The sequence below is a fragment of the Carassius gibelio genome, chromosome A4 (assembly GCF_023724105.1).
Source record: "Carassius gibelio isolate Cgi1373 ecotype wild population from Czech Republic chromosome A4, carGib1.2-hapl.c, whole genome shotgun sequence".
NCBI lineage: Eukaryota > Metazoa > Chordata > Actinopteri > Cypriniformes > Cyprinidae > Carassius > Carassius gibelio.
The window spans coordinates 36397640-36424791 of record NC_068374.1 but is presented as its reverse complement, the minus strand read 5'-3'; the positions used below and the strand labels follow the sequence as shown (position 1 = coordinate 36424791).

Genomic DNA, 27152 nt, shown 5'->3' with positions numbered 1-27152 from the left:
ATCCACCAATCCATTTACATCACGAACATTAAACATGCTTTTATTATTGAAGCACTCATGTAGTTCATGTTTTTAGTGGATTGATGTCCAGTCGTATAGCCACCTCTCCTACGAATATCAGACTGAGGTTAGCAGCTAAACACAAACAATTCTATCTCTTTCTTATCTTTTTATAATTTAATCTGCAAAAACAAGCTTCTTAAGATGTTGAAGGTTCTTTATGGAACCATTAAGACAAAAAGGCATCATGAAGCACCTTTATTTTTAAGAGTGCATGTGTAGTTTTTCTTTATATTCCTCTGGGAGGTGTAATCATCGGAAAGCAATAACCTTTGTTAAAGATAAACCTGTTTGTCATCGAGTCAAAGCAAGTCCCCACAGACTTTGAGATTCTTTTGATGTGTTTCTCTGCTCATTAAAGCACTTAGACCCTGGCGTCAATGCCAAAGTCTAACTGTGGGTGTGGAGGCCTTGCATACATTAATAATTCAGTGTGTGTGTGTGTGTGTGTGTCGTCAGACCGCAGCCGTTACACAACAGTCGTCACACCTGTCGTGTTCTCTGTCCTCACACAGATCCACCTGCTCCTCTAACAGCAGGAGAAACGCTCACATTATTATATAACAGAGGAATCAGATGAGATTCGTTCAGAAGAGTTGATCTCTGTGGTTCAGGATCAGCCGAGGTTCTTCTGCTGAGCTGCTGGAGCATGGTAAGCTGGCACGTTTCTCTTGACTGGTCAGAATGGGTTTGTGAAGTGTGTATGTCTCGCTCTGAACAGGTCTGTACTCGAGAAGGAAAGGTGTGGGTGTGACGCTCAGGTAAATAATTAGCGTAGACCTTCTAGTTTCTCTTTCTTTACACGAGAAGCCCAGCATCAGCTCCATCTCTCCAGTGAACACACACTCTTCTCTCTGAAGACCGGCCGTGAGTCTCTCTGCATTTCTTTTAATTATGGACGAGGAGAATGAATGAATGCATGCTTGGATCTGGGCTAAATATCTTGATTACCATCATTTGCAAATAATAACACTTCTATTGGAAGCAGGTTTCACTTACGCTTTCAGCTGCACTTTTCTTTAGTTATAAAAACTTGTGAGCGTAGTTGCATGTTAGAACCTCATTTAAAGTTTGCATAAATACAAAAACTTTTACTATTTATAGCCTATTTACTATTTATCTACTACTTTTTTATCTTTTTTTTTTTTACCTTAAACATTTATTTGTACCGAACACTAAAATGTACAGTTTATTAGCTGTGACTGGAATGTTATTAAAAGATTGTAAAAATCTTTATCACAACTTTATATATTTTTTTAAATGTTAATTATTTGAATATTTATTTTAAGAACATTAAAATTTCCATTTTTTTGTCGTCATTACATTATTTAAAGCTATAAATTAAGTGTTTCTATTAACATTTTCACCCACATGTATATAAATGTTTATTGCAAGAATAAATCTATATTTTTCTTTCATGATTAGATACTTAAAGGTGATAGCAAACGCTTCCTGGAACGTTCATCGAGTACATAAGAATTTTGAGAATGTTAATCTAAGAATGTTTTTTTTTTCAACATGAACATTAAGAACGTGTTCTTTCTTTCTTTCTTTTTTTAACGAGAGGGGATTGGAGGGTGTTTTTTTGTTTGTTTGTTTTTGCAAGTGAATCTACACTAAGCATGCATCATAATGAAAAAAAAATTCAAGAGAAAGTTCAAGCGCTGTTGTGGAGTGTGTGTGTGTGTGTGTGTGTGACTCTCTTCTGGAGCTCAGAATCGCATCTGAAGGCTCTCTGAATGAGCTCTTGTTCTCTGTGTTAGACTCTCTTCATCTGATCCTCTGAAACCCAATCCAGCTCTGCCTCTGTCTCCGCGCGCTCCCGCGGCGCGCGAATAATTAACGCTCGCGCTCGTGAGAGACGCGCGTCTGATCGCTCGCGTGGATCTGGATCTTCTCGGGACTGGATCAGTAACAGCTCGTGAGTTTCTGTCAAGAGTTCGGATCTAGAACGACTGTCAGAGGTTCTGCAGAATGTCATTTTAGAACAACCTAGAAATACTTTAGAATCTTTTGCTGCGTTTTTAACTGTTCACAGTAATGAAGTGTTCAGATCAGAGAGAAAACACTTCGCTTAAGTTTATTAGACAAAAAGTCAAAGTTTGAATAATGCCTTCAGATATATATATGCATAATGTCCTCCTTAAAGGGATAGTTCACTAAAAATGTAATTTGATCATTTGTGACCCTCTCTGTGTCTGATTATCTAATTATGAGATAACAAGCATCTCAGTTTGATTTCAGTGCATTAATTTCTCTCTGATTTCAATGTCTGACACGGTCTTACTCGGTCAATATTAAAGAGGTTCCAGAGAATGTTCTTTTCCTTATGAAGGATGATTTTATGTAAAAAAACAATCCCAAAAATGACTTTGGATAAGTTTTCACAGGCTCAAACTCACATTGTCTGAAAGCTGCATGAGTTTCTTGCTCTGTTGCTCTGATAAAAAAGATACTTTGAAGAATGTTGGTAACCTAACTGTTGACGGCAGCCATTGACTGCCACTGTATATTTTCCAAACTAGGGAAGTCAGTAGCTGCTGTCATATGTTAAGCAGAATGTAATCTGTGTGTTTGGGTTGTCTGTCTTTTACTTTAATGACAGCAGTTCTTGCTTAATCAGCGTTACTCATTTACATCCATCTGTAGTCAGTGATCTAAAAATAGTGCAGAAAATTAGACATTTTTTCAGTTTTGCTTGAAAATCTTCCTTTGTTTTATTTTTTCAAAATGTATTGCTTACTCAGAAATCTCAGTTAACTAAATCAGATACCAAAACCTTTTTGGAGCTTTAAATCTCCTGAACCAATTGCTTCACAAAATGATTCACAACACTCTGCAAGAAACACTTTTACAAACCCAGTGCAAATGTTCTATTGAAAGTGGAATGTATTAAATGCAATGAACTATTCATTATTATATATGAAGTGTCTGTATGTGTTCTTTTATTCATTTTACAAACAAATGTATAAATATTTTTAAAGATCAGGTAAAAACCAGTTCAAATGGTTTTCAAAACCAACTTCTAAACGTTTTGAAACAGTTATATGTGATGTAACGAAGCCTCGTTTACTGAAATCACACGAATGATTCATGAAGCACCCATCACTGCAGACATATCCACCAATGGGCTGAAGATTGTTTTTCTTGTCTCATTGGCAGATATCTTTGCTTGTTTTAAACAAAAACTAACATTTAGATTTTTTTTCCCAGAATTTTTTTTTTTTACCTTTAAAGTAAATGCATCTTGATTCAACCATTTTTAGATATTACTAAGAAAATACTGAGAAAGAAAATAATGTAGCAGATATAAAAACAACACTGCAAAAAAAAATATAATAATAATTCTTTAGAATTTTTGTCGTTTTCTATTTTCTTGAAGCAAGATGCATTAATTTAGGAATACTATGTGATTCTTTTTTTCATAAAACAAAATTTTGCAGATTTTTTTCAGAAAACAAGATTTAATGTCTTAAGTCATTTTACTTGCTAAATAAATGCATCTTGCTTCAGGAATGTTCAGATATTTATAAAAAAAAAATAAAATAAAAAAAAACTAGAGAAATAACTAAGCAAGAAAATAATTTTTTTGTAGTATATGCATCAAACAAATAATAATCTAACATTGCTCTTTAATTTTTGCCCTCTAGTGAGTGTTCCAGATAAGACTCTCAGTGTGTGTGTGTGTGTGTGTGTGTGTGTGTGTGTGTGTCTGTGTGTGTGTGTGTGTGTGTGTGTGCTCTTGTTTTTGTATCATATCAGGACACAACTCTGTATAATGACATGGGTATGACACAGGTATTACAAGGAGAGGGTGACTTATGAGGACATAACCCATGTCCCCATTTTTCAAAACACTTATAAATCATACAGAATGAGTTTTTTTGAGAAAGTAAAAATGCACAAAGTTTCCTGTGAGGGTTAGGGTTAGGTGTAGGGTTGGTGAAGAGAGATAGAATATACAGTTTCTACAGAATAAAAACCATTACACCTATGGGATGAACACACTTTACACAAAAACAAACGTGTGTGTGTGTGTGTGTGTTTGCAGGCTGAGAGTCCACAGGAGCAGAGCCCAGGGGTGTTGAGTCGCATCGGGAGCTGGCTGTCCTGGGGTTGGGGCAGAAATGACCCCACCTCCCAAACACAACAAGAAGAGGACCACAGAGAAACCAGAGCAGACGAGACAGACAGTCCCTCACGAGGCGAGACGAGCCCAGCCCTCGAGCGGAATGCCAAACATCTGAGACTCCAACGCAGTCCGTCGATTGAGAGGAGAAGGTCACCTGATCTCTGTGACCAAATGGGCCGGAGGAGATCTAGCAGGAAGAGGCGGAGCTCCCACGGAGATGGGGGCGGGGCTAAATCCCCAACCAGTCCTCAACCTGAAAGCCCTGAAGCAACCAGTTTGACCGGCGGCCCGCGGATGACATGCGCCGACTCAGCTTTTGAGGAGACGCCAGACAGCCTTCCTGAAACCCCTGGAGCAGAAGCGCCAAACTCAGGGAACCGTGAAGATGTCTCCCAAACACACCTGAGCGAAGACGCAGATGTGGATTCACTCGCCCGAGCAGCGCTGGTTTATACAGATATGGATGAGGAACGTGTGGTGAGGCTGACGGAGAGCGCCGAATCCAAGCGCAGGAGCATCAAGGTGTCTCACAGCGAGGTGGTCTTCCCTAAAAAGCTCTTGGTCGCCTCGGAGGAACAGAGGGAAGACCAAAATATGACTCGTAAAGACACCGAACGGCTGAGATCTGATGGAAGAGCCAGGTGAATTATACCTGTTTAACCTGTTCGCAGCTGTGCTTACAGGAATAACAAACTCAATTCTGCCATTTGGTTTGATTTGTGAGCTTTTAAAGCTGAAGTTGCTGTTTGGGTTTGGATTTAAGTCGTGGGAGACGAAACATCAGTGAGAAATACACTGCAAAAAAAGATTTCTCTCGTTTTCTAGTATAAATATCTAAATGTTCTTGAATCAAGATGCATTTATTTGACAAGTAGAATGACTTATGATTCAATATTTTGTTAGTTTATGCTCAAAACACACAAAAATCTGCTATTGGGGCAAGAAAAGATATCTTAATTCAAAGGCTGAACACGATCATTTTTCTTACCCCATTGGGAGATATTTTTGCTTGGTTTGAACTTACAAAAGATTTTGTTTTTCTTAAAGCAAGAAATTGCATCTTGATTCAAGAATTTTTAGACATTTATACTAGAAAACAAGAGAAAATCTTTTTTTTTTTTGCAGTGTTTCAAAGCAAACTGTTGAATGTGCTTCATCTGAACATGGGATATCTTTCTTAAAGATCATCAGGACTAAACATCATGCGTCATATTGTGAAATATGCTCTCTCACAGGTCATTATCAGGTGTTTGTCATTCCTCTGGGCTGTAAAGTCATAGATTATCTGATCTGGTTCAAACAATAAAAGAGGCTTTTTCATAACAATTAAGTATTTACATAGTTAAATGCCAGTTTTTCTTGATGTCAGCCTTGCATTTTTCTACTGTATGCACCAGAAGCTCTTAAAGCAACAGTTCATCTAAAAACCAGGAGGAGATATTTTGAAGGATATTTCTTTTCCATTCAGTGCAAGTGATTTTTAATGCATGGTTTCTACAGGTCTGAAAAAGTCTTAACTCACACTTCCACAAACCAAACGCATTAAAAGGTCTTGAATTGGAGCAGACCATTTTTTGCAGTGCATTTATGATAATAAGTTATTTGCTGATAGCTTTCCCCTTACACAAGCATATATTACTTAAGAAGATTGCACTAGAGTCATAACGTTTATGATGCATTTTTATGCTATTCTTGCTTTTTGTAGCTTAACAGTAATCTCTCATTCACTTCAAAGAATCAGGAATCAGCTTGTAATCTTGTTTTGTAGCTTTTGAAATTTTATCTTGCAGTTCATACTAGTCACTTTCAATGAATGCTAATGAAGAAGGGCAATTGACTTTCTTAATGTATTTATGGCTTGCTTCAAGCAGAGAGAAAGAACTGAAGATTGCAAACAAGGAAGAGCAAAGAAAGAGGAAAGATAATGAGTCAAAAGCTAATGAAGGGAGTAGATACTAATGTGAAAAGTGTGAACTTGACATTCGACCCAGTTTTGACCTTTATTCTTTATTTTACAGATATCCAGAGGACAGAGCGGATGGCACCAATGTGAAGTCCAAAGGCCGAATCGCAGACAAGATCAGTCTGTTTGAGAGAGGAGACACCAATGCAGTCAGCAGCTCCACAAACCTGCGTCACCTGGATATTTCTCCAGCTCGAAATGTGGCCAGTCGTCTTTTCACAGAACGTGCCGGAGCCCGGTCCAGTTCTGCACCTCCAAACCAGACGGTTAAAGAGAGGGCGATGAATTTTAATGCAGGACGGAAGGGGGGAGATAATCTGACTTTGCCGTCTGGTCATACGCTGAGCGAAGGACATTCAAAAATGGCTGAAATATCGCAATCTGAACGTTTTGAAAAATCTACAGCAAAGACAGATACCAGCGGAGAGCCAAAGGTTAAATCCAAACCTCATTTAAACATAGATCAAACAGACTCCAAATCCCACAATGCAACACAAAGCACAAGTGACTCAAACATTGGGAATAAAGAGCTGGATTCTCCGCCAATGGTTTCATCACCTACTGATGAGACACCAGAGGTGAAATCACCAAACCAGACCAGCTCACGATCTAAAAAGCGTCGGGGCAAAGATCCACGGAGCCCCACCAAAGACAAACCTCCTGTAGACATTTTAAAGACCACAGAGCAGTATTCTGATAAAGAAAGACCCGACTCTTCTAGGGAGGCCGTAACCAAAACACCTAAAGTCCCTCCAAGTTTGGAGAAAGCAGCAGAAATTATGCAAAGCACAAAGAAAATATCAGACTCTCCACATGCGGACACAAAATTTCCTAAAGAAATGAAAAGCAAGGAGGAGAAACAGCATAGCTCAAATGAAGAGAAGAAAGAGCGGACAGAGATTACCTCAAAAACGGAAGAGAAACTGAGAAACATCAGCCAAAAGCAGCTTGGTCATGAGCGCTCAGAAGGACAGGGGAAGAGGAACAGAGACGTGATTGTAAACACATCGTTTGGAGAGTCAGGGAAACCAGATCCATCTGTGACAAAAGAAGAGAAACCACCGTCCCTGGAGGACTTGAAGGAGGCCAACGCTAAAGACTCCTCTGAGCCAGCCAATAACAGCACTACAGCTTCCAGGAGAGAAGCCATGCGAAACAGAGGGAGTGAGACGGATACGCTGGTCTTACCTGAGAAAAAAACTGAAAATACCACTGAAAGTGAGCCAAAATCAGCACAAACACCATCCAAGACAAACCAAAATAGTACTGAAGTCAGTACATCAAAGCCAACCAAGCAGAATGAAGAAGAAGCAATTACAACAAAGACGACTAAACACGGTAAATCAAAGAACACCTCAGCTGTGAGACAGGAAGACACTACAGTTTTGCCAACCAATGATGGTAAAGAGACTCAGACTTCAGAGTTAAACTCTGAATTGTCTGATCAGACTAAAGAAAACTCTACTACTACAAGTAGGACACCGGCAACACCAAACCCTACACTGGTCAAAGACCAGAATGAAAATACGGATGCCATAATTTCACCTCAAATTCCCTTTACAGAGGAAGGCGGTCTCAAAAGAGATGAGCCACCCCTACAAAACCAATCAGAGAGCGGAGAAGAACAGAAAACACAGGCAGTGTCTAATAAAAGAGATTTACAACAGCCTAGCACTGATATTAAAAATGGAGGCACCAAGGAAACCCATAGTGAAATCACCGGCACAGAAATTACATCTGTAATAAATGGAGATATACACACTGTGCAGGTGGAAGATCACGTTTCTGACTCTCTTAAACAGTCTGGAGAAAATGCACTTTGCTCTAGCCTTGAAAATACTTTATCTGAAATACCATCTAATAATGGCAATCTACCTATGATTTCAGCAAAAAAGAAGCCCACTTCCTTGTCATCCAAAGCCACTGAAACATGTACTGAGCAATCTGGCCAGGTCACCGCTGAACCAGCCCCAAAAGATGATAAAGCTTTCAGTGATAACGAGAACACAACTTTGTCAAACTCAGCTAATAAAAAAACTAATAATGAAGAGACCACTCTTCCACCAGTAATAACCACTCCTGAAAAACCAAAAACTGTCGAAAAAAACACATCTCCACCAGCCTCAACCAATGAGAAAACCTCCACTTTGCCTACCTCAACTAAAGAAAATACTACAGGTCTATCAACATCCACCAATGATGATGAAAACAAACCTCAACCAGCCTCAACTGATGAGACAATCTCTGCTTTGCCTGCCCCAAGTAATGAACAGACCACGCCTCCAACAGCATCAGCTAATGAACAGACCACGCCTCCAACAGCATCAGCTAATGAACAGACCATGCCTCCAACAGGATCAGCTAACGAAAAGACCACGCCTCCAACAGCATCAGCTAATGAACAGACCACGCCTCCAACAGCATCAGCTAATGAACAGACCACGCCTCCAACACCATCAGCTAATGAAGAGACCACGCCTCCAACACCATCAGCTAATGAACAGATCACACCTCCAACAGCATCAGCTAATGAACAGACCACACCTCCAACAGGATCAGCTAACAAAAAGACCACGCCTCCAACAGCATCAGCTAATGAACAGACCACGCCTCCAACAGCATCAGCTAATGAACAGACCACGCCTCCAACAGCATCAGCTAATGAACAGACCACGCCTCCAACTGGATCAGCTAATGAACAGACCACGCCTCCAACAGCATCAGCTAATGAACAGACCACGCCTCCAACAGGATCAGCTAACGAAAAGACCACGCCTCCAACAACATCAGCTAATGAACAGACCACGCCTCCAACAGGATCAGCTAACGAAAAGACCACATCTCCTACTGGATCAGCTAATGAACAGACCACGCCTCCAACAGGATCAGCTAACGAAAAGACCACATCTCCTACTGGATCAGCTAATGAACAGACCACGCCTCCAACAGCATCAGCTAATGAACAGACCACACCTCCAACAGGATCAGCTAACGAAAAGACCACGCCTCCAACAGCATCAGCTAATGAACAGACCACGCCTCCAACAGGATCAGCTAACGAAAAGACCACATCTCCTACTGGATCAGCTAATGAACAGACCACGTCTCCAACAGCATCAGCTAATGAACAGACCACGCCTCCAACAGCATCAGCTAATGAACAGACCACGCCTCCAACAGGATCAGCTAACGAAAAGACCACATCTCCTACTGGATCAGCTAATGAACAGACCACGCCTCCAACAGGATCAGCTAACGAAAAGACCACATCTCCTACTGGATCAGCTAATGAAAAGACCATGCCTCCAACAGCATCAGCCAATGAAAAGACTACTCCCCCAGCAGCAGCATCAAATGAACAGACCACGCCCCTAAGGGCATCAGCTACTGAACTGACCTCGCCTCCAACAGCATCAGGCATTGAATCAGCCACGCCTCTACCAGCACCAACCATTGAGACAACTTGCACATTATCCGATAATGTACAAACCATACCATCTGCCTCATTAACCGTTAGGTCTCCCTCCACTTCATTAGCCTCCAGTGATGAAAAGAACAAACCTCCACCAGCCTCATCTAATGAAAATGACACAACTCCATCAGAGTCAACTAGCAAAATGACAACTAATGAAAATACCAAATCCCCACAAGCCTCAACCAATGGCACAACCTCCACTTTACCTGCCTCGCCTAAAGAAAAGACTACACCTTCACCAGCATCAACCACTGAGACACTCTCTGCTACATTAAGCTCCAGTGACGACATAAACAAACTTCATCCAGCCTCAACTAATGAGACAGTCTCTGCTTTACCTGACTCAGCTAATGATAAGACAGTGCCTTCAACAGCCTCAACTAATGAAAAGAACACAGCTACAATAGAGTCAAGTAATAAATGGACAACTAATGAAGAGACCACATCTCCACAATCCTCAACCAATAAAACAACCTCCCAAAAAAAGACTGCTCCCCTACCAGCATCAATCACTGAGACAATCTCTGCTACATTAAGCTCCAATGATGACAAGAACACACCTTCACCAACCTCAACTAATGAAAAAACTACATCGTCATTAGACTCCAAAGAGAGAACCACACCTCCACCAGCCTCAACTAATGATACAATCTCCACTTTGACTGGCCTGGCTAATGAAAAGAACACCCCTCCCGCAGCATTAGCCAATGAAAAAGCCAAACCTATACCAGGACCAACTATTGAGACAACCTCCACATTATCTGGCTCAGATAATGAAAAGACCACTCCATCTGCATCATCAACCATTGAGTTTGCCTCCTCTTCATTAGGCTCAGGTGATGACAAGACCAAACCACCATCAGTCTTAAATAATGACAAGACCACACCTCCACAAGCCACAACTAAAGAAAATGCTGCACCTCTACAATCTTCAACCAATCCACCAGTCTCCATTGATATCACTACTAAAAATGAAAAGACCACACCACTACCAACATCATCCCATTCCCCCCTAACCTCTATCAATGGAAATAATATAACTCCACTTCCTTCATCCAAAGAAAAGACAATATCACCACCAGACAATGATAGTAGCAAGGCCACACCTTCACCAGAAAAGCCCTTGGGTCCTGAAGTCTCAGTGAAAGAGAAGATCTTCTCCATTAAATCTACAACTCCATCCACAAGAAAAAATGAATTTATCCTCAAACCCTTTCTCCTTCCACAAATCCCTGCTGCACCCGGAAGCTCCTCCCAAAGCAGGGACTCTCCATCTAGCTGGCTCGATGTGGATCACCAACGTCCTTTAAGGAAGAAGCTGTTGATTCCAGATCCCAAGCTGAGCTCCTCTGCGAGTGAGACCAACCTCCTGAACACATCGGGAGATTTTGACCCAGATGACTTCATTGCAAATGTGAAAAGGCTAGCAATGCCATTCAATCTTCCCCTACGCAAACACAATAAACATCGTCTGCAAGCACCTCCGTTTGCCATGCCTGCCATCAAAGAAGACCACTTTGAGAAACCCTTTGATCCGGAGGAGTTCCAGTATGGCTTGAGGCGAAGGAGAGAATTCATTTTGGATTTGCCTTCAAGTTCAAAATCAAAGAGTCAAGCTGCAGAAGTCAAGGACGCAGAGATCAAACCAAAACGAGAGAGCATCCTCACGAGGTCCGTTATCTTTCAGAGAGCAAGGAAGGGGTCTGAAAAGGTAGAGGAAGAAAAAGAGGAGGGAACAGATGTAAATACAACAGAAACACTGAAGCCAAAATCTCGTTTGGAGAGATGCTCTATCGTAAGCGTTCTACGCAGCCCCAGTAAAGGAAGACGAATGGAGTTTTTAAGCCCCACTGAGAGTCCTTCAGGTGGACTGTTATCACCCAGCGATGGTTCTGGGTATACAGCACCTCCAGAATTACAGCTAGCCCCAACTATAGAACCAACCAAATTGGTCCCAATAGAGGAAACCCTAGTTAAGAATAACAGCCACGATACACTGTCTGGTTCTCAGGTTATTCTAAAATCTAGCTCGGACATTGGGCTTGCCATGACACCTGACCTCAAAACGTCTTCAAGAGACCCCACAGTCTCTCTATTAAAAGACTCTAGTGGTAGCCAAGCTAGTTCCCAGGTTGTACCGACTCCTATGAAAGATGATGAACCTACTCTTGCACCTGACTTGAAAGCAAATTCAGCAGAACCTTCAGTCACCATGTTTACAGACACTAATGTTCCTACTCCCCCCAGTGATTCCCAGACCAGTTCCCAAGTTGTGCTGAAACCTATGAAAGATATTGGACCTACCCTGGCACCTGACTCGAAAACAACTTCAGCAGACCTTCCAATCACAATGTTAACAGACACTGATGCTCCTCCACCTAGTTGTACTCAGTCTGGTTCCCAGGATGATGGACTTGCCATGACACCTGACCTTAATGCCTCTACTCCTCCCCGTGGTTCCCAGACTGATTCCCAGGTTGTACTGAAACCCACTACAGATGATGGACCTACACTGACAACTGACTTGAAAATAACTTCATTAGACCCTTCAATCACCACGTTAACAGACGCTAATACACCTTTGATGCCTAGTTATACCCAGTGTGGTTCCCAGGATGATCTTAAACTTATCAAGGATGATGGACCTGCAATAATACCTGATCTCCAAAAAACTTCAAGAGACCCCACAGTCACTATGTTTACAGACACTAATGAATCACTGCTTCTCAATTGTACCCAGACTGGTTCTGATGATGCCCTGAAAACAACTACAGTAGATGTGAATGCTTCTCCACCATGTCCTTGCTTTGATGACATAATGTTGCCTTGTTTCCTGGAGAAATTTCTTCCTGAGGAACCTGAAAACGCTCAACCATCAAATAAGATCAACCCACTGGTCAGCCATCCCTCATTCATCACAATGACCACAGCAACAACACATACTTGCATACATTCATATCCTAAGCTAGTGCTAAGTGATATTTTACAATAGAGTTGTTCTGTGTGTGTATATTTGTGTGTTCTGGTTAGATGGCTAGAGAAAGTGCCTCAGTTCCTGGTCTAGTGGATCTGAATAAGGCTGTTGACGTAGCTGATGGGAAGATCCCAGAAGAGACGATTCCTCCGGCACCTGTAGTTCCAGCGGCTCAAATCCCTCAAGCTAAACCTCAGCGAACACTTCCAAATGTATGAGTCCATAACAAATGCGTATTTTCTTTGTAAATGCTAAATATAATTATGTTCATAGCTGCAATAGCTCTGCATGCCAGCTTGTTATTCATGCGTGTCCATATTTGTACATGACGATGTGGGAGATTTGAAGTTTGTTGACCAAAACTTGTTCAACTTGTTGAACCTTTGAACAGGGTAAAATCTTTGGGTTATCATTGGCTCATGTTTTTGACAGTTTGTCTGTTTGGTTAAATATTCTGAAACATTTGCAATCCAATAACCTGCATTACTCTCTTAACCACAGCGTTTTGTCTTTCAGATTCCAGCTTCTCGCGGAATCCACCGGCGTCCTGGAAAGGTTTGCAAGAATTTCAAACCCTTGAACTATCAGAGAATTTCATACCTGTAAACCTGCTCTATTTGCATAACATGAGCAAAGTTGATTTTATTTATGCTTTAAACATGCAAGTAAAAATATGTGACATCTTGGGCCCTAATTTGGCGTTTTGTGGCCGTCAGATTGTGATATTTGAGCACCATCAGTTCAGCGGTCAGTCCTTTGAGTTCTACAGGGATCAACCTGATTCCACACACATGAAACTGTCCAGTGTCATATCTGTTAAAGTGGTCAGAGGATGGTAAGTGGCATCTATGGAGAACAAATACTGGGCCTTTCAGTTGAATAGATTTAACTGTGCATTTTGGCCTCTCCTAGCTGGATATTATATGAGAAACCGGGATTTGAGGGACGATGCATCCCTCTGGAAGAGGAAGGAGTTATAGAACTGCCCAATCAATGGACAGAAGAGGGTGAAGAAACATCTGCCCCTGTGGTCATTGGCTCAATTCGACTGGCTGTCATAGTAAGTGACCTTCTTGAAATTATTGTTTTGAACACAATAACCAAAGGTCAAAAGAGATGGGAGTGACTGCTGTGTTTTCCTGTATGTTTCTGCAGGACTACACTCCTCCCCGGATAGAGCTGTTCACCGAGCCCGCTGGAATGGGCAGAAGCTCTGAGTTTGTGGATGAAACTGTGGAAGTGGGCAGTTTTAACCGTCCTCAGAGCACCGGCTCCATCAAAGTCCACAGTGGTCTGTAAGTTCTGCTCGGACCTTGAGCGTTTACTGGGTTGTGTGTTGTCAATGTGAAGCTCTTGACATGCACATCTTTACTGAGTGCTTACAAAAAATTTATTATGATTCATTTTCTGTTTTGGAGAACTGGGCAAGTTACCTTTCAATACCTTTCAATTTCAATACTCTATGTCTCTATGTAGGCATTAATTTGTACATATGTTGTTATATGAATAGGCTATCCGAACATACAAACGTCAAAAGAAAGAACCGGGTATTTGCTGGTTAACAAAAGCATTTTATTCTAGCTTCATTATTTTTAGTAAACACTTGAATGTGGGCAAGTTTCATAAAAAAAAAACAAATGAATAAATAAATAAATAACATTTAGAACCAAAGGCCGAAAAAAAGACTATGAATGAATTACAGCATCCCAAAATGCTTGGCCGTCGTTAACTCTTCATGGGTCATAATTGTATAATTCCATAACGTTACACAGTTTTGATGCTGTTTTATGTCTGATCCGTGACATTACATGTGGAAGCATCTGTTGTTTTGGGATAGCGCCCCCTAATGCACAACAATGAAAACATGGATTTCCAGAGTAGCTGTAGCTCACATATATTTAGACTTTTTTTAAGTATAAGTCAAGTATACTTAAATATTATTCTGCTCGTTATCTGGCAACCCTGGGTCAAGACACACCTCCTTCCCTGTGATTTCTTGTATTACACATTTAAATATGTTATTTACTATTTATTCAGTTCAGTTCTGTACACACTGTAAATGCGGTTGCCAGTACCAGATTTTATCTGAAATCAATACGGTTGTAGAATGCGGTCGTCACTCTTAAATTATCTTAAATAACTGAACTGTGCACATACAGAACAAGAGTTAAGTACTAAACTGTATGTACAGTGCAAAGACCGTGTTGTGAGAACATAATGACTGGATTCCTGATGATGATTCATGAGTATGTTATGCTTCATAAGAGCGTTTGAGTCACAGCATTAGTCACGCTGAGCCATATAAACAATATCAGAACCCTGCACTCAGACTATAGCACAAAAACTCATTCTGATGCTCTCAGTAGAGTTTATAACAGACAGAAAGAGGCAAATAGCATGCTAATAATTATTAAAGTGGCAGATACAGACACTTCAGTCACACAATACTTGTAAACTCTAGATATATTGTTTTTGTGTGTGTGTGTGTGTGTGTGTGTGTGTGTGTGTGTGTGTGTGTGTGTGACAAAAACACAGAGGAAAGACAGGAATAATCAGGAAAAGGGCAGAATGGCAGATGAAAGCTATGGCAGGAATGTAAGCAGGAATAGAAAGAGAAAATCACAGATTGTTGAGGAGGGTGGAGGTGAATGATTTACAGCAGCAGAACACAACAACAACAACAACCAGGAATATTTACAGAACAACATATTCATATTTGTTTGTTTTAAGTCAAAATAGCATTTAATGGAACAGAGGTCAGTTGTGTTTGTTTGTGTAGTCTGTCTCTCTGTAGATTCTGATGAAGTAGATAAAAACCACTGAAGGTGATCTCGGTCAGTTGATCAGGTGACGGATGATTGACAGCTGTCGTCTCTGCTCTGCAGGTGGATGGTTTACAGTGATCCAGGTTTCCAGGGTCTGCTGGCGGTTCTGGAGGCCGGAGAGTATCCGTTCCCGGAGGCCTGGGGTTTCCCGTCGCCCGTGGTCGGCTCTCTGAGACCTCTGAGAATGGTACGAATCACACCGTAGCGTTACTCACCCGTCTGCAGTCATCACGCAGTGTGTCACCAGAACTCTGCTTGTTTTCCAGGGCGCTCTGAAGGTCGAGAAGCCAAACGCAGTCAAGGTTTGTGAGTTTCAGTGACTTCTCTTCCTCAGTATGTTTTGTCATGTCTTACAGGACAAACATTGAAAACATACATTTACCGCAGAAGCACAGTGACTGAATATATACGAATGCATTAGATTTACGTGTTTATGCTTAAAACAAAAACAAATATCAGAGTCAGAAAAATCAACTGAATTCAAAGGGAAAACAAGTTTATTTACCCCATTGGCAGATATTTGTTCTTGTTTTGCACTTAAACGTACTTAATTTTGATACATTTTTTCGGAAGACTTAGTTTCCTGATTTAAGAGTGTTAGATATTTGTACCAGAGACGGTTTACACTGAGGTCAGAGTGTGATTTCTTCATGGCTCGGTGTCTCAGGCCGTGTTGTATGAGAAGGCCGGTCTGGAGGGCCGATGCATGGAGGTTCAGGGAGACGTCTTCTCCTTCACCAGGACAGAAACGGACCCGAGCGACCCGGACGATCACGGACTGAACTGTGTGGAATCACTCAAGATCCTCGGAGGCCTGTGAGTCCTGAACCCAGAGGTTTATCCTCAGTATTTATGTCTTGTTTTCCATTGCAAACATTCAAACGTCCTTAAAACAACTAACATTGTTTATCGAGCAAAATGACTGAAAAGTCTTAAAAAGTGATCGAAAAATAAATTCAGCCATTGGCAGATATTCATTCTTGTTTTGAGCATAAACTCACTTCATTTTGATCCCTTTTTAAGAAAACAAGTCTTGAAGAAATTTTGCTTCTCAAGTAAAAGTTTCTTTTAAAGAGGTCATGAAATGCCTTTTTTTAATTATTTTATATTTCCGGAGTTGCGCTTATAATCTTAGTATGGTTTCTTCATCAAAGAATGTTAGTTCTGAGCTCTGAAACTTACAGTGTTTTTATTTCAGAGCAACCTCTCATGTGTATTATATTATATTATTATATAACAGTTAGATTTTTTAATTAATCAAACCTTTCAAGGGTGTTGTAGATACTTGCACTCTAAAACAAGACAAAAATACTGAATAAGAATTAGCATTTTCTGCATTCTTTTCTCAACTGTCATTACTTTTTGAAAAAAGTATCTCAGATATTTTCTTGTGAATTTAAAGTAACTTGAAAAAGTAATCTGATTATGTAACTAGCGTTACTTGTAAGGCGTTATATTACTAGTTACTTGTAAAAAGAAGTAATCTGATTACGTAACTTGAATAACTTGTACTTGCATTGTTACTAGTTAATTGTAGCAAGTAATCTGATTACATAACTAGTGTTATTAGTAATGTTACATTACTAGTAACTTGTAAAAAGTAAGCTGACTGCATAACTAGCGTTACTTGTAGTGCATTGTTACTAGTTACTGTAAAAAAATAATCTGATTACGTAACTAGCATTACTTGCAATACATTACTAGTTACTGTGAAAAAGTAATTTGATTATGTAACTAGTGTTACTTGTAAGGCGTTAGATTACTAGTTACTTGTAAAAAAAAGTAATCTGATTACGTAAATTGAATTACTTGTAGTGCATTGTTACTAGTTAATTGTAACAAGTAATCTGATTACAAAACTAGCATTACTTGTAATGCATCATGTTACTAGTCACTGAAAAAAGTAATCTGATTTTGTAAATAGTGTTACTTGTAAGGCGTTAGATTACTAGTTACTTGTAAAAAAAGTAATCTGATTACGTAGCTTGAATTACTTGTAGTTCATTGTTACTAGTTAATTGTAACAAGTAATCTGATTACATAACTAGCATTGCTTGTAATATGTTACATTACTGGTTACTGTAAAAAAGTAATTTGATTATGTTACTATTGTTACTTGTAAGGCGTTAGATTACTAGTTACTTGTAAAAAAAAAAAGTAATCCGATTATGGAACTTGAATTACCTGTAGTGCATTGTTACTAGTTAATTGTAACAAGTAATCTGATTACGTAACTAGCATTACTTGTAATGCATTACGTTACTAGTTACTGTGAAAAAGTAATCCGATTACGTAACTAGCATTATTTGTAATGCGTTATGTTACTAGTTACTTCTTGTAACTAATCTGATCAAGTAGTGTTACTTGTAATGTGTTACTCCCGACACTGCTGTTGGATGCTTTACTCTCTTCTCGTCTCAGGTGGGTGGGATACGATGACGAAGATTTCGAGGGGCAGCAGTTCGTTCTGGAGGAAGGAGAGTATTTGGACTGGACAGACTGGGGCGGAACGGGGGAACAACTCCTCTCTCTACGGCCCGTTTTCATGGTGAGTCTCATCTTTACTAGCCATCGGTCACCACGCTTCACTAGCTGGGTGATTAGTCATGTTGTGCTTAAGCTGTAAGAGCGTTTGATGAGTTCTGAAGCTTAAAACTCAAGGATAATGTATTTTTTACTTCAAAATTTCATGTTTAAATTCAGTATGTTACTTTTTGTTTCTTTGTAATAATTTGTGAAACTTATTTGCAATTTCTGAGTGGAAAATATTTTAAAGTAAATCATTCACCGGATTTGTCTAGTGGACTACCTCCTGAGATTTTACAATTACATTTAATCATTTAGCAGACGCTTTTATCCAATGCAACTTACAAATGAGGACAATGGAAGTAATCAAAACTAACAAAAGAACAATGATATGCAAGTGCTATAACAGGTTTTTATATTATTATATTAATAGAATAGAAAAACAATAGAGCAAGCTAGTGTTAGAGAACTTTTTTGTTAATTGTCTAATAAATAAAAAGAAAACAGATAGAATACAAAAAGATTAGAAATGCTAGTCTTAATTTTTTTAAAGAAATCAATTTGTGTGCTAAAAGGGACTAAAAGTCTAAAAGGGACAATTTTTTTTTGTAAGTATAGAATTAGAATAGAGAGTGCTAGAGTTAGAGGGTCAGATAACGTTTCTTGAAGATGTGGATTGAGTTGTGCAGGTCATTCAACCCAGAGGGAACTTAATGAAAGAGTCTGTGAAAGTCTGGATGGTGAAATTGTGATGGAACGATGGGTTTGCTGGAATCACAAGCAGTTCTGTCTTGGCAAAGTTAAGTTGAAGGTGATGGTCCATCATCCAGGAAGAAATGTCAGTTAGACAAGCTGAGATGCGAATAGCTACCGTCGGATCATCAGGATGGAATGAGAGGTAGAGTTGAGTGTCATCAGCATAGCAGTGGTATGGAAAGCCATGTTTCTGAATGACAGAACCTAATGATGCCATGTAGACAGAGAAGAGAAGTGGTCCAAGAACTGAGCCCTGAGGCACCCCAGTAGTTAGATGTTGAGACTTGGACACCTCCCCACTCCAAGATACTTTGAAGGACCTATCTGATAGGTAAGACTCAAACCATTGAAGTGTGGTTCCTGAGATGCTCTTTGCCAGTAGGGTTGATAGGAGGATCTGGTGGTTAACCGGGTCAAAAGCAGCGGACAGATCAAGCAGGATAAGTACTGAAGATCTGGATTCCGCTCTTGCCAGTCTTAGAGCTTCAACAACTGAGAGCAAGGCCGTCTCAGCTGAATGTCCACTTCTGAAGCAAGATTTGTTGCTGTCAAGGAGATTGTTCTGTGTGAGAAAGGAAGAGACTTGGTTGAACACAGCTCGTTCAAGTGTTTTGGCAATGAATGGAGGAAGGAAAACCAGTCTGTGGTTCTCTAAAAGAGATGGGGGTGGGTTTCTTAAGTAGTGGAGTTATACGGGTTTGTCTAAATGACAATGAAAGAACACCAATGTGGAGGGATGTGTTAATGATTTGAGTGAGCGCAGGTAAAACTGGTACAACAGGTACAACAATAACAGGTATAACTGCAACAGGTACAACTTTTAGGTTAGTAGTTAAATTTTGTCTTCATATTTTGTAAAAGCCAAGTTAATTTGCATTATTTACCAGGTAAATTAAACATTTAAAAAAAATTAAAACATTTTAATCTTAAATTTATTTTACTTTAACAAAAACGAATAAAATATAAAAGTAATATATACATTTATGTAATGTTTATATTATATTATAGTGTATATATATATATATATATATATATATATATATATATATATATATATATATATATATATATATATATATAAAATATTATTATGACTGGGCAAGTTAACAAGTTATTAATGCATTAATTAACTAATGCAGATAATTATTTTATCGCATGTTAATTTAAGTGTTTTTAAATTTAAAGCAAATTTTAGTTTAATTTTATTTTTATATGAGTTAATTAATAATTAGCTGTTCATCAGCTAACAAACCCCAGTTTGTGGAATTGTTCCTGTTTTGTAAGTCACTTTGTAAGCGTCTGCTAAATGCATGAATGTAAATAGGAAATTCTGACTTCCCATTTAAAGCACCGGTGTGTGCAGCCATAAAACACTGAGTGCTCTGCTCTGTTCTGCTCTGTCCAGCTGTTGAACTCATAAACACATGCTGTGTAAACATCACCTGTGATCGGGGTCAGGTGAACCCCAAACTGAGTTACTGATTTAGGATCAGTTCAGAAATTTTTACACATCTCTGATCTCCATCAGTCATTATTACTACAAATAGTAAACAGCCAAACGCTTTACACAACGTCCATCAGCGTATACCTGCGGTGTTTATGAGCTCTGGACACACAATGGCAGGAAATTACCGAACCAGAGCCAGCGCCGAACGCATGCCAACTGTTTTCTAATGTAAGACAACCAAAGGCTGTGAAATGCTTTGTTTTTCAGGATTTCTCCTCCCCTCATATGAAGATGTTTAGTGAGCCGGACTTCTCAGAGCGCGGCGTCTGCATGGACCTCCTGGAGCCGCTGGATAACGCCTTGAACACACGCTACGGCCCGCAGACGCGCTCCATCGAGGTCCTGGCCGGAGTGTGAGTCACTTTCTTCATTACAGAGACCAGACGTAAAAACACACCATGGAGAATTTGGTTTTTAATAACTTATAAACCATTAAAGAGCTGCAGGATTGTTAATCGATGGTGCCTGTTTCTGTTTAAACCACCAGTTTGTATATCAAATTTAATGGCTGAATTTGTGCCAAAAAACTACATTACCCATGATGCTATATGAGAAAATTCCACCAATCAGAGAGTAACTGAGAGCAAATTCACTCCCATGAAGCATTGTGGGATTGTGAGGAAAAAGACATAATTGTGAACTTAAAAGTTATTTTTTTGTGTCAAAAACAGAACAAAACATAAAACTAAATTGACAGCATTTAACGGCTGAATTTGTGGTGGAAAATTACATTACCCATAATGCTGTGTGTAACATTCCACCAATCAGAGAGTTGCAGTAAACAAAGCCCGCCCACTCTAATGAAGCACCAGCTTTACTGTCAAAATATTTAAATGTTTATATAATAGCAATAAATACGAAATATATATATTTTCTAAAAAAAAATCAACAACGCAAACATTTCTGGAACCAAACAGTGGGTGGGCTCTAATGCACTCTCTTCAGCCAATCAGGATGTCCATCACTGAAGTGACAGCTCATCAATAGAAAACCGTCCGACCAAGAAACTGGCTCAAAGTTACATGCCGTTGGTTTCAGTCTGCTACTGCTTCCACAGAACTCATGATCGGACCTGTTCAGGTAAATGCACATAGTTTCCCGCCCCAAGCAGGTCATGTGACACCTACACGAACACAGGTCGGCCTCGGGCTGATCAGAGCAACAGAGTCTGCCAGAAAATGACAATAACAGACGAGCAGAAATGCAAATCATGTGAAACGATAGAAAGAGTGTTTGCTTTTGCTGCTGAGCTCCTCACAATCCATGCGGTTCCCTGTAATTACTCGTGTGTGTGTGTGTGTGTGTGTGTGTGTGTGAAGGGCACTGCCTTTCAAACAAAATGTCTAAACACATACAGGCATGTTTCTGGTTTTAAATTGAAGTGCTCAACACACACACACACACACTCTGTTACACACATAAATACACACACACACACACACACACTCTGTCACACACATAAATACACACAAACACACACACACACACACTCTGTCACACACATAAATACACACAAACACACACACACACACTGAATTGTAAGATGAAATTTAGTTACTTTTTTCATTTTAACTCTGTGGTGGGGGAAAAACACTGAATTGAGAGATATAAACTTGCAAATTTGCAAAAACAAAAACAAAAAAACTGAAATAAAACTGAAAAGCAAACAAAACAAAACTGTTATTGTTATAATTACCAAGAAAAACACTGGTGGAAACAAACTTCCATAGAATCTACAGTGAAAACAAGTTCATGTGTCTGACTCCAGAGGCAGATATTTTTCTGATTTACAATTTATTTTAATGCATTGTGTTTCTGCAGTAAATATATCTTCATTAATGAATGTTTATATATTTATACTGGAAAAAAGACTGAGGTAGAACATCAGTAAAGGCAAAGACGTAATGACTGCATTTCTGTAATTGTGTTCGTGTGTGTGTGTGTGTTTGCGTGAGTGTGTGTGTGTGTGTGTGTGTGTGTGTGTGTGTGTGTGTGTGTGTGTGTGTGTGTGAGAGAGTGTGTGTGTGTGTGTGTGTGTGTGTGTGTGTGTGTGTGTGAGAGAGTGTGTGTGTGTGTGTGTGTGTGTGTGTGTGTGTGTGTGTGAGACGCATGCATGCATTAAGGCAGGTCTGGATTTGTTCAGGCACATGTGTGGGCTCCTTGGCTCTGTGAGTCTCATTATTTTGGAAACGCTGTAGTTTTTCTGCATTAAATGTCAGTTTGGGCTTCAAGGAATGTAAAGCACTAAACACTGAGCATCTTCAGAACAAAACTGCAGCTGCGTTCTTCTTATATGAGACCCTGGACCTCAAAACCAGTCGTAAGGGTCCTTGTTTTAAAACTGAGATTTATATATTTTCTGAAGCTGAATAAATCATCTCAGAACGTTCAGCGAGGACAGAAGTGAATGTGTGTGGTTGGTGTGTTGTAGGTGGGTGGTGTTCGAGGGTCCCGGGTTCTCGGGTCAGCAGTATGTTCTGGAGAAGGGTCTGTACGGAAGCCCGGAGGACTGGGGCTCCTCCCACAGCCGCGTCTGCTCGGCCGTCCCCGTGATCCTGGTGAGAGACTGACCGGGTCATGAATACACCGCGATCTGACCATCAACATAGAGACGGTTCTGCTTTTCTAACTGGACAATAATGACCCAAGATCAGTTAATAATCTGAATATTTTATATTTCAGGAAAATCTGGAAAGCTCCTGCCACTTCCAGGTTTGTACAATACCTATTATTATTTATTTATTATTTCTTCTTCTTTCTTCTTTTTGTTCAAATTGTTCTAATTAATAGTTTCTTTTGGAAAAATAATGAATTGTGTGTTTGTGTGTTTTTATTATTTTGTTCTGGTTTTAATATATATATATATATAATGTTGTTCCAATTTTACTAATTATTTTATTATTAATAATAACATTTAATTTTATTATTATTGAAATGATTATTATTACGTTTATTTAAATATTTTAAGTAAAACATTATTTCAATTTGTATTCCTAATTATTATTTTTAAATACAAAATATTATTAATAATATTTTTATATATGCACACACACATAGAATTTCAGTTATAGTTATTATATATCATATCTACATGATTCTAATTAAACCTAAAAAAATTTACATATAATTAATTATAAAAATATATACATATTTTTTATATATTATTAGATTCTTTTTATTTTTTAGTTTGGTATAAAATAATTGTTATTATTTAATTTTCAAATTATTGTTTCATACATATATTTTTGTTCTGATTATCCTAATTTAAGAAGGTGTTAATATGGCGAGTGGTTGTGTTGATGTAATAGATGGAGTTATTCTCTGAGTCTGGATTCGGAGGAACATCTGTCCTGCTGAAGGACTCATTACCCACAATCCCCAGCGGCTTCAGTGTGCGCTCCTGCAGGGTTCATGCGGGCAGGTTCGTCAGATCTGTTCCGTCATCAGTCTGTGTGTGTGTGTGTGTGTGTTTCTGCTCTCACGCGTGTGGGTGTGTGTGTGCGCAGCTGGCAGGCGTTCAGCGGCGAGTGTTTCTCGGGTCATCAGTGTGTTCTGGAGGAGGGTTTTTATCCTGATCTGAGGACGATGGGTTTCTCTGAGCCGGACGCATCAGTGCTGTCTCTGCAGCCCACGGGACTCGTGAGTCTCTTTCAGACGCGTCACATGTGACTCTGCTTCATCAGAGGTGTGTGTAGTGTTCTGACAGCTGTGTGTGTGTGTGTGTGTGTGTGTGTGTGTGTCAGGAGCTCTCGGTGCCGACGCTGCTGCTGTTCGAGCGATCTGGACTCCGAGGACGGAGGACGCCGCTGAAGACGGCTTCGGTGAATCTGCAGCTCACACACAGCTGCTCCAGAGTCTCTTCTGTGCTGGTGCTCGGCGGCATGTGAGGAACACACACACACTCACACACACACTCATTCATCTGGGCTCCATGAACACAGTGATTCAGATTGTAGATTTGACATATCTGCTGGAAACAAGTCTTAGTTTTTGAGTATGTGAGAGTGGAAAAACTTCAGCTCTTCGTCAGATTCAACAGAGCGGTGTGAAGCAGACACAGCATCCAACACAACACACACTCCTTTACTTCATATTCATGTGTGCTGTGCATTTATAGTTTCTGTGTGTGTGTGTGTGTGTGTGTGTGTGTGATTGACAGCTGGGTTCTGTACGAGGATCATAACTTCAGAGGCTCTCAGATCCTGCTGAAGCCTGGCGCCGTTCCTGATTGGCCCAAACTCTCCTCCTGGCTGCGAATCGGATCGCTTCGGCCGCTCATTCAGGTGAGAGGCTCCGCCCACTGCAGCTCCTGGGAACAATCATGAGCCCTGGGGGCGGGGCTATCAGCGTGTCTAGAGGAGAGATGGATCTATAGTTGCTCAATGTGTTTGTGTTTCACTGGCACAGAAACAAGTGCATTTCCGTCTGCGGAACAAAGAGGCGGGGCTTCTGATGTCCGTCATCGGATTATTGGACGACATCAAACTGATGCGTATCCAGGTGAGCGAGGAAACGGGCGGAGCTGAGCAGATCTGGACCTATCAGGACGGTCAGCTGCAGTGCAAGGTAGAAACTGACCCACCACACACCTCAGCTCTTTCTGCTTAAACTAATTATTTTGCAATTAATTTGTGTCTGTGTGTGTGTGTGTGTGTGTGTGTGTGTGTGTGTGTCAGGCTCTGCTGGACGTGTGTGTGTGTGTGAGTTCTGGTGGCCTGATGTCTGGCAGTAGAGTGGTTCTCTCCGCTGAAGCCGGAACACCGCAGCAGCTCTGGAGCGTCTCGAGCGACGGGATCATCCGGAGTCACGCCAGACCAGAGCTTGTGCTGGAGGTCAAAGGTCAGCACTGGATCGCATCGCATTAGTATTATTATTAGTATTATTATTATTATTATTATTATTAAAGCGATAGAGCGACGACTGATATTTAGATCATTTAATGTCAGTATCTGCTGTAAACTGTTAACTTTTGATTAAATTAAAAAAGAAATCATTATTAAGACTCAACAAACTCAGAAGAAACTTTTAAAAGGTCTAAAGATTCCATAAACTCCTCCATTACAAAAAAAAGTTAAATATAAAAAACAAAATTCTAAAGTACACATAAATATTGTTAGATAGAAACTGATGAAGTGACTGAATAAAGCTGATAATACATGAGTGATGTGAACACGAGGCTGTAGCGCCACCTGCTGGAGGAGGATACACTCTCACACACACACACACACACACACACACACACACACACACACACACACACACACACACAACTGCAACTCATTTAACATGAAGCAATGAAAATAAGTTATATTTTGCAGGAAGAAAACAAAGTATATTTGTTAAGCCATTATTATTTTCTTTTGCATTATGACATTTAAGCACTGCGTGCAAAACAGTTACTTCTGAAGTGTAATATAGTGATCAAAATCATTTTTTATATTATTGTTTAAAAACAGAATAATGAAAACCCATTCCAATTAAGTTCAGTACCAGAAAAACTTACATGAAAATCTATTAATTAAATTATTTAAAATCCACATTTAATTAACAGAGCCAGTCTCATTGAGAAATATTTGTGTAATAATTCACATGAAGCAATAAAAATAAGTTTTATTATATATATTTATAGAACACAAATATTTATATATTTTTTAGAAGAAAAACAAAGCATATTTGGAGAGCCATTATTATTATTAATATTTATTTATTTAGCATTGTTACATTAAAAATTTAGTGCATGAAAATGTAATTTTTAAACTAATTTAGTGACTTTTTTCCCCAAGATATTATTACAGAAATTATTTTAATGTATTATTAATAATAATAATAATAGGTTACACTTTATTTTAAGGTGTCCATGTTGCTGTGAAATTGTACATTTAAAGTACTGGGTAATATTAAATGACTATATGTACTTACTATATTATTAGGTTTGACTTAAACTTAAACTTAAACTGTAATACAGTGATATAAATAATGATTTCTAATGATCTGGCTCTGACCTCTGCAGGGGGTCAGCAGTTTGACAAACACCAGATTATCGTGAACGAATTCCACCCTGACAAACTGAATCAGCGCTGGTCTCTGGAGCTCCTCTGAGCTGCGCCACAGGACCCACTGCTCTGCTGCGGAGCTGCGCCAGGGGGACCAGCGTCCTGTGAGGCAGCTGCACCAGGAGGACTCTCTTTCTCATGAGAGCCAGTGGATGGAAAATGACCATAATCAGCTGGACGTTGTGTTATTTTCTTAGATGAACTCTCAGATCGACAGGAAGAAAACACATTCTTGAACAATAATAACTGTTTTCTTATGTGTCAAGCGTATAAACGTGCCTGTGTGGACACTGTATTAAAGCACAAAGTGTTTAGAAAATGTTTTTTAAAAAAGTTTGTTGTGTTCTAATCAGTGAGACGTGAGATCAGCTCTGTGCTGATTGGCCCGTGGGGATTGGCTGGCTGCTGATTGGCTGTCAGGGGATTCTGGTGTTTTATGGTTCAGGAGCTCCAGACAGAAGCCTCTTCTCACAGTCAGCACAAACCAGACCAGTGCTGATCTGCATTCGGCCACGAGTTATGCACTGCTACAAAAAAACAGATAATAGTGGAGTGAATTACATGAGTTTTTTCTTGTAATTCTGAGAATTATAAATTGCTTTTTTAAATCAATAACTGAATTTATTACTGGACTGCACTGTAAAAACAACATCCTTGTTTAACTTAAAAACTTAATTCATTACAACTCATTTATCCAAATATTGTCTAGTTGAATTGTGTATGTATTCTGTGTATGAGTTATTATTTTCATGAAAAACATGTCGTTATGCAGAGTTATTAATTCATACAATTTAAAACAATAACATATGGAACAGAAAAAAACATTCAAAATATTAATAAAAACTATTATAATATCTAGATCAAATATTGCTGCCATGATC

The 27152-nt window shown here is 39.5% G+C and overlaps 1 protein-coding gene across 1 annotated transcript; it reads left to right on the top strand.

The window, feature by feature from the left end:
* Positions 1–8986: 8986 nt before the first annotated feature.
* LOC127971222 (beta/gamma crystallin domain-containing protein 1) lies at positions 8987–27118 on the top strand (the record flags this gene model as incomplete). The annotated part of the gene is made up of 20 exons (XM_052574127.1): positions 8987–12526; positions 12661–12816; positions 13121–13159; positions 13321–13439; positions 13517–13664; positions 13760–13899; positions 15490–15616; positions 15696–15731; positions 16097–16245; positions 17851–17977; positions 20426–20571; positions 22650–22776; positions 22901–22930; positions 23527–23639; positions 23725–23857; positions 23962–24101; positions 24378–24501; positions 24626–24784; positions 24895–25057; positions 26229–27118. Coding segments are annotated over 20 exons (5805 nt in total), but the record flags the coding sequence as incomplete, so codon positions are not given.
* Positions 27119–27152: the final 34 nt, after the last annotated feature.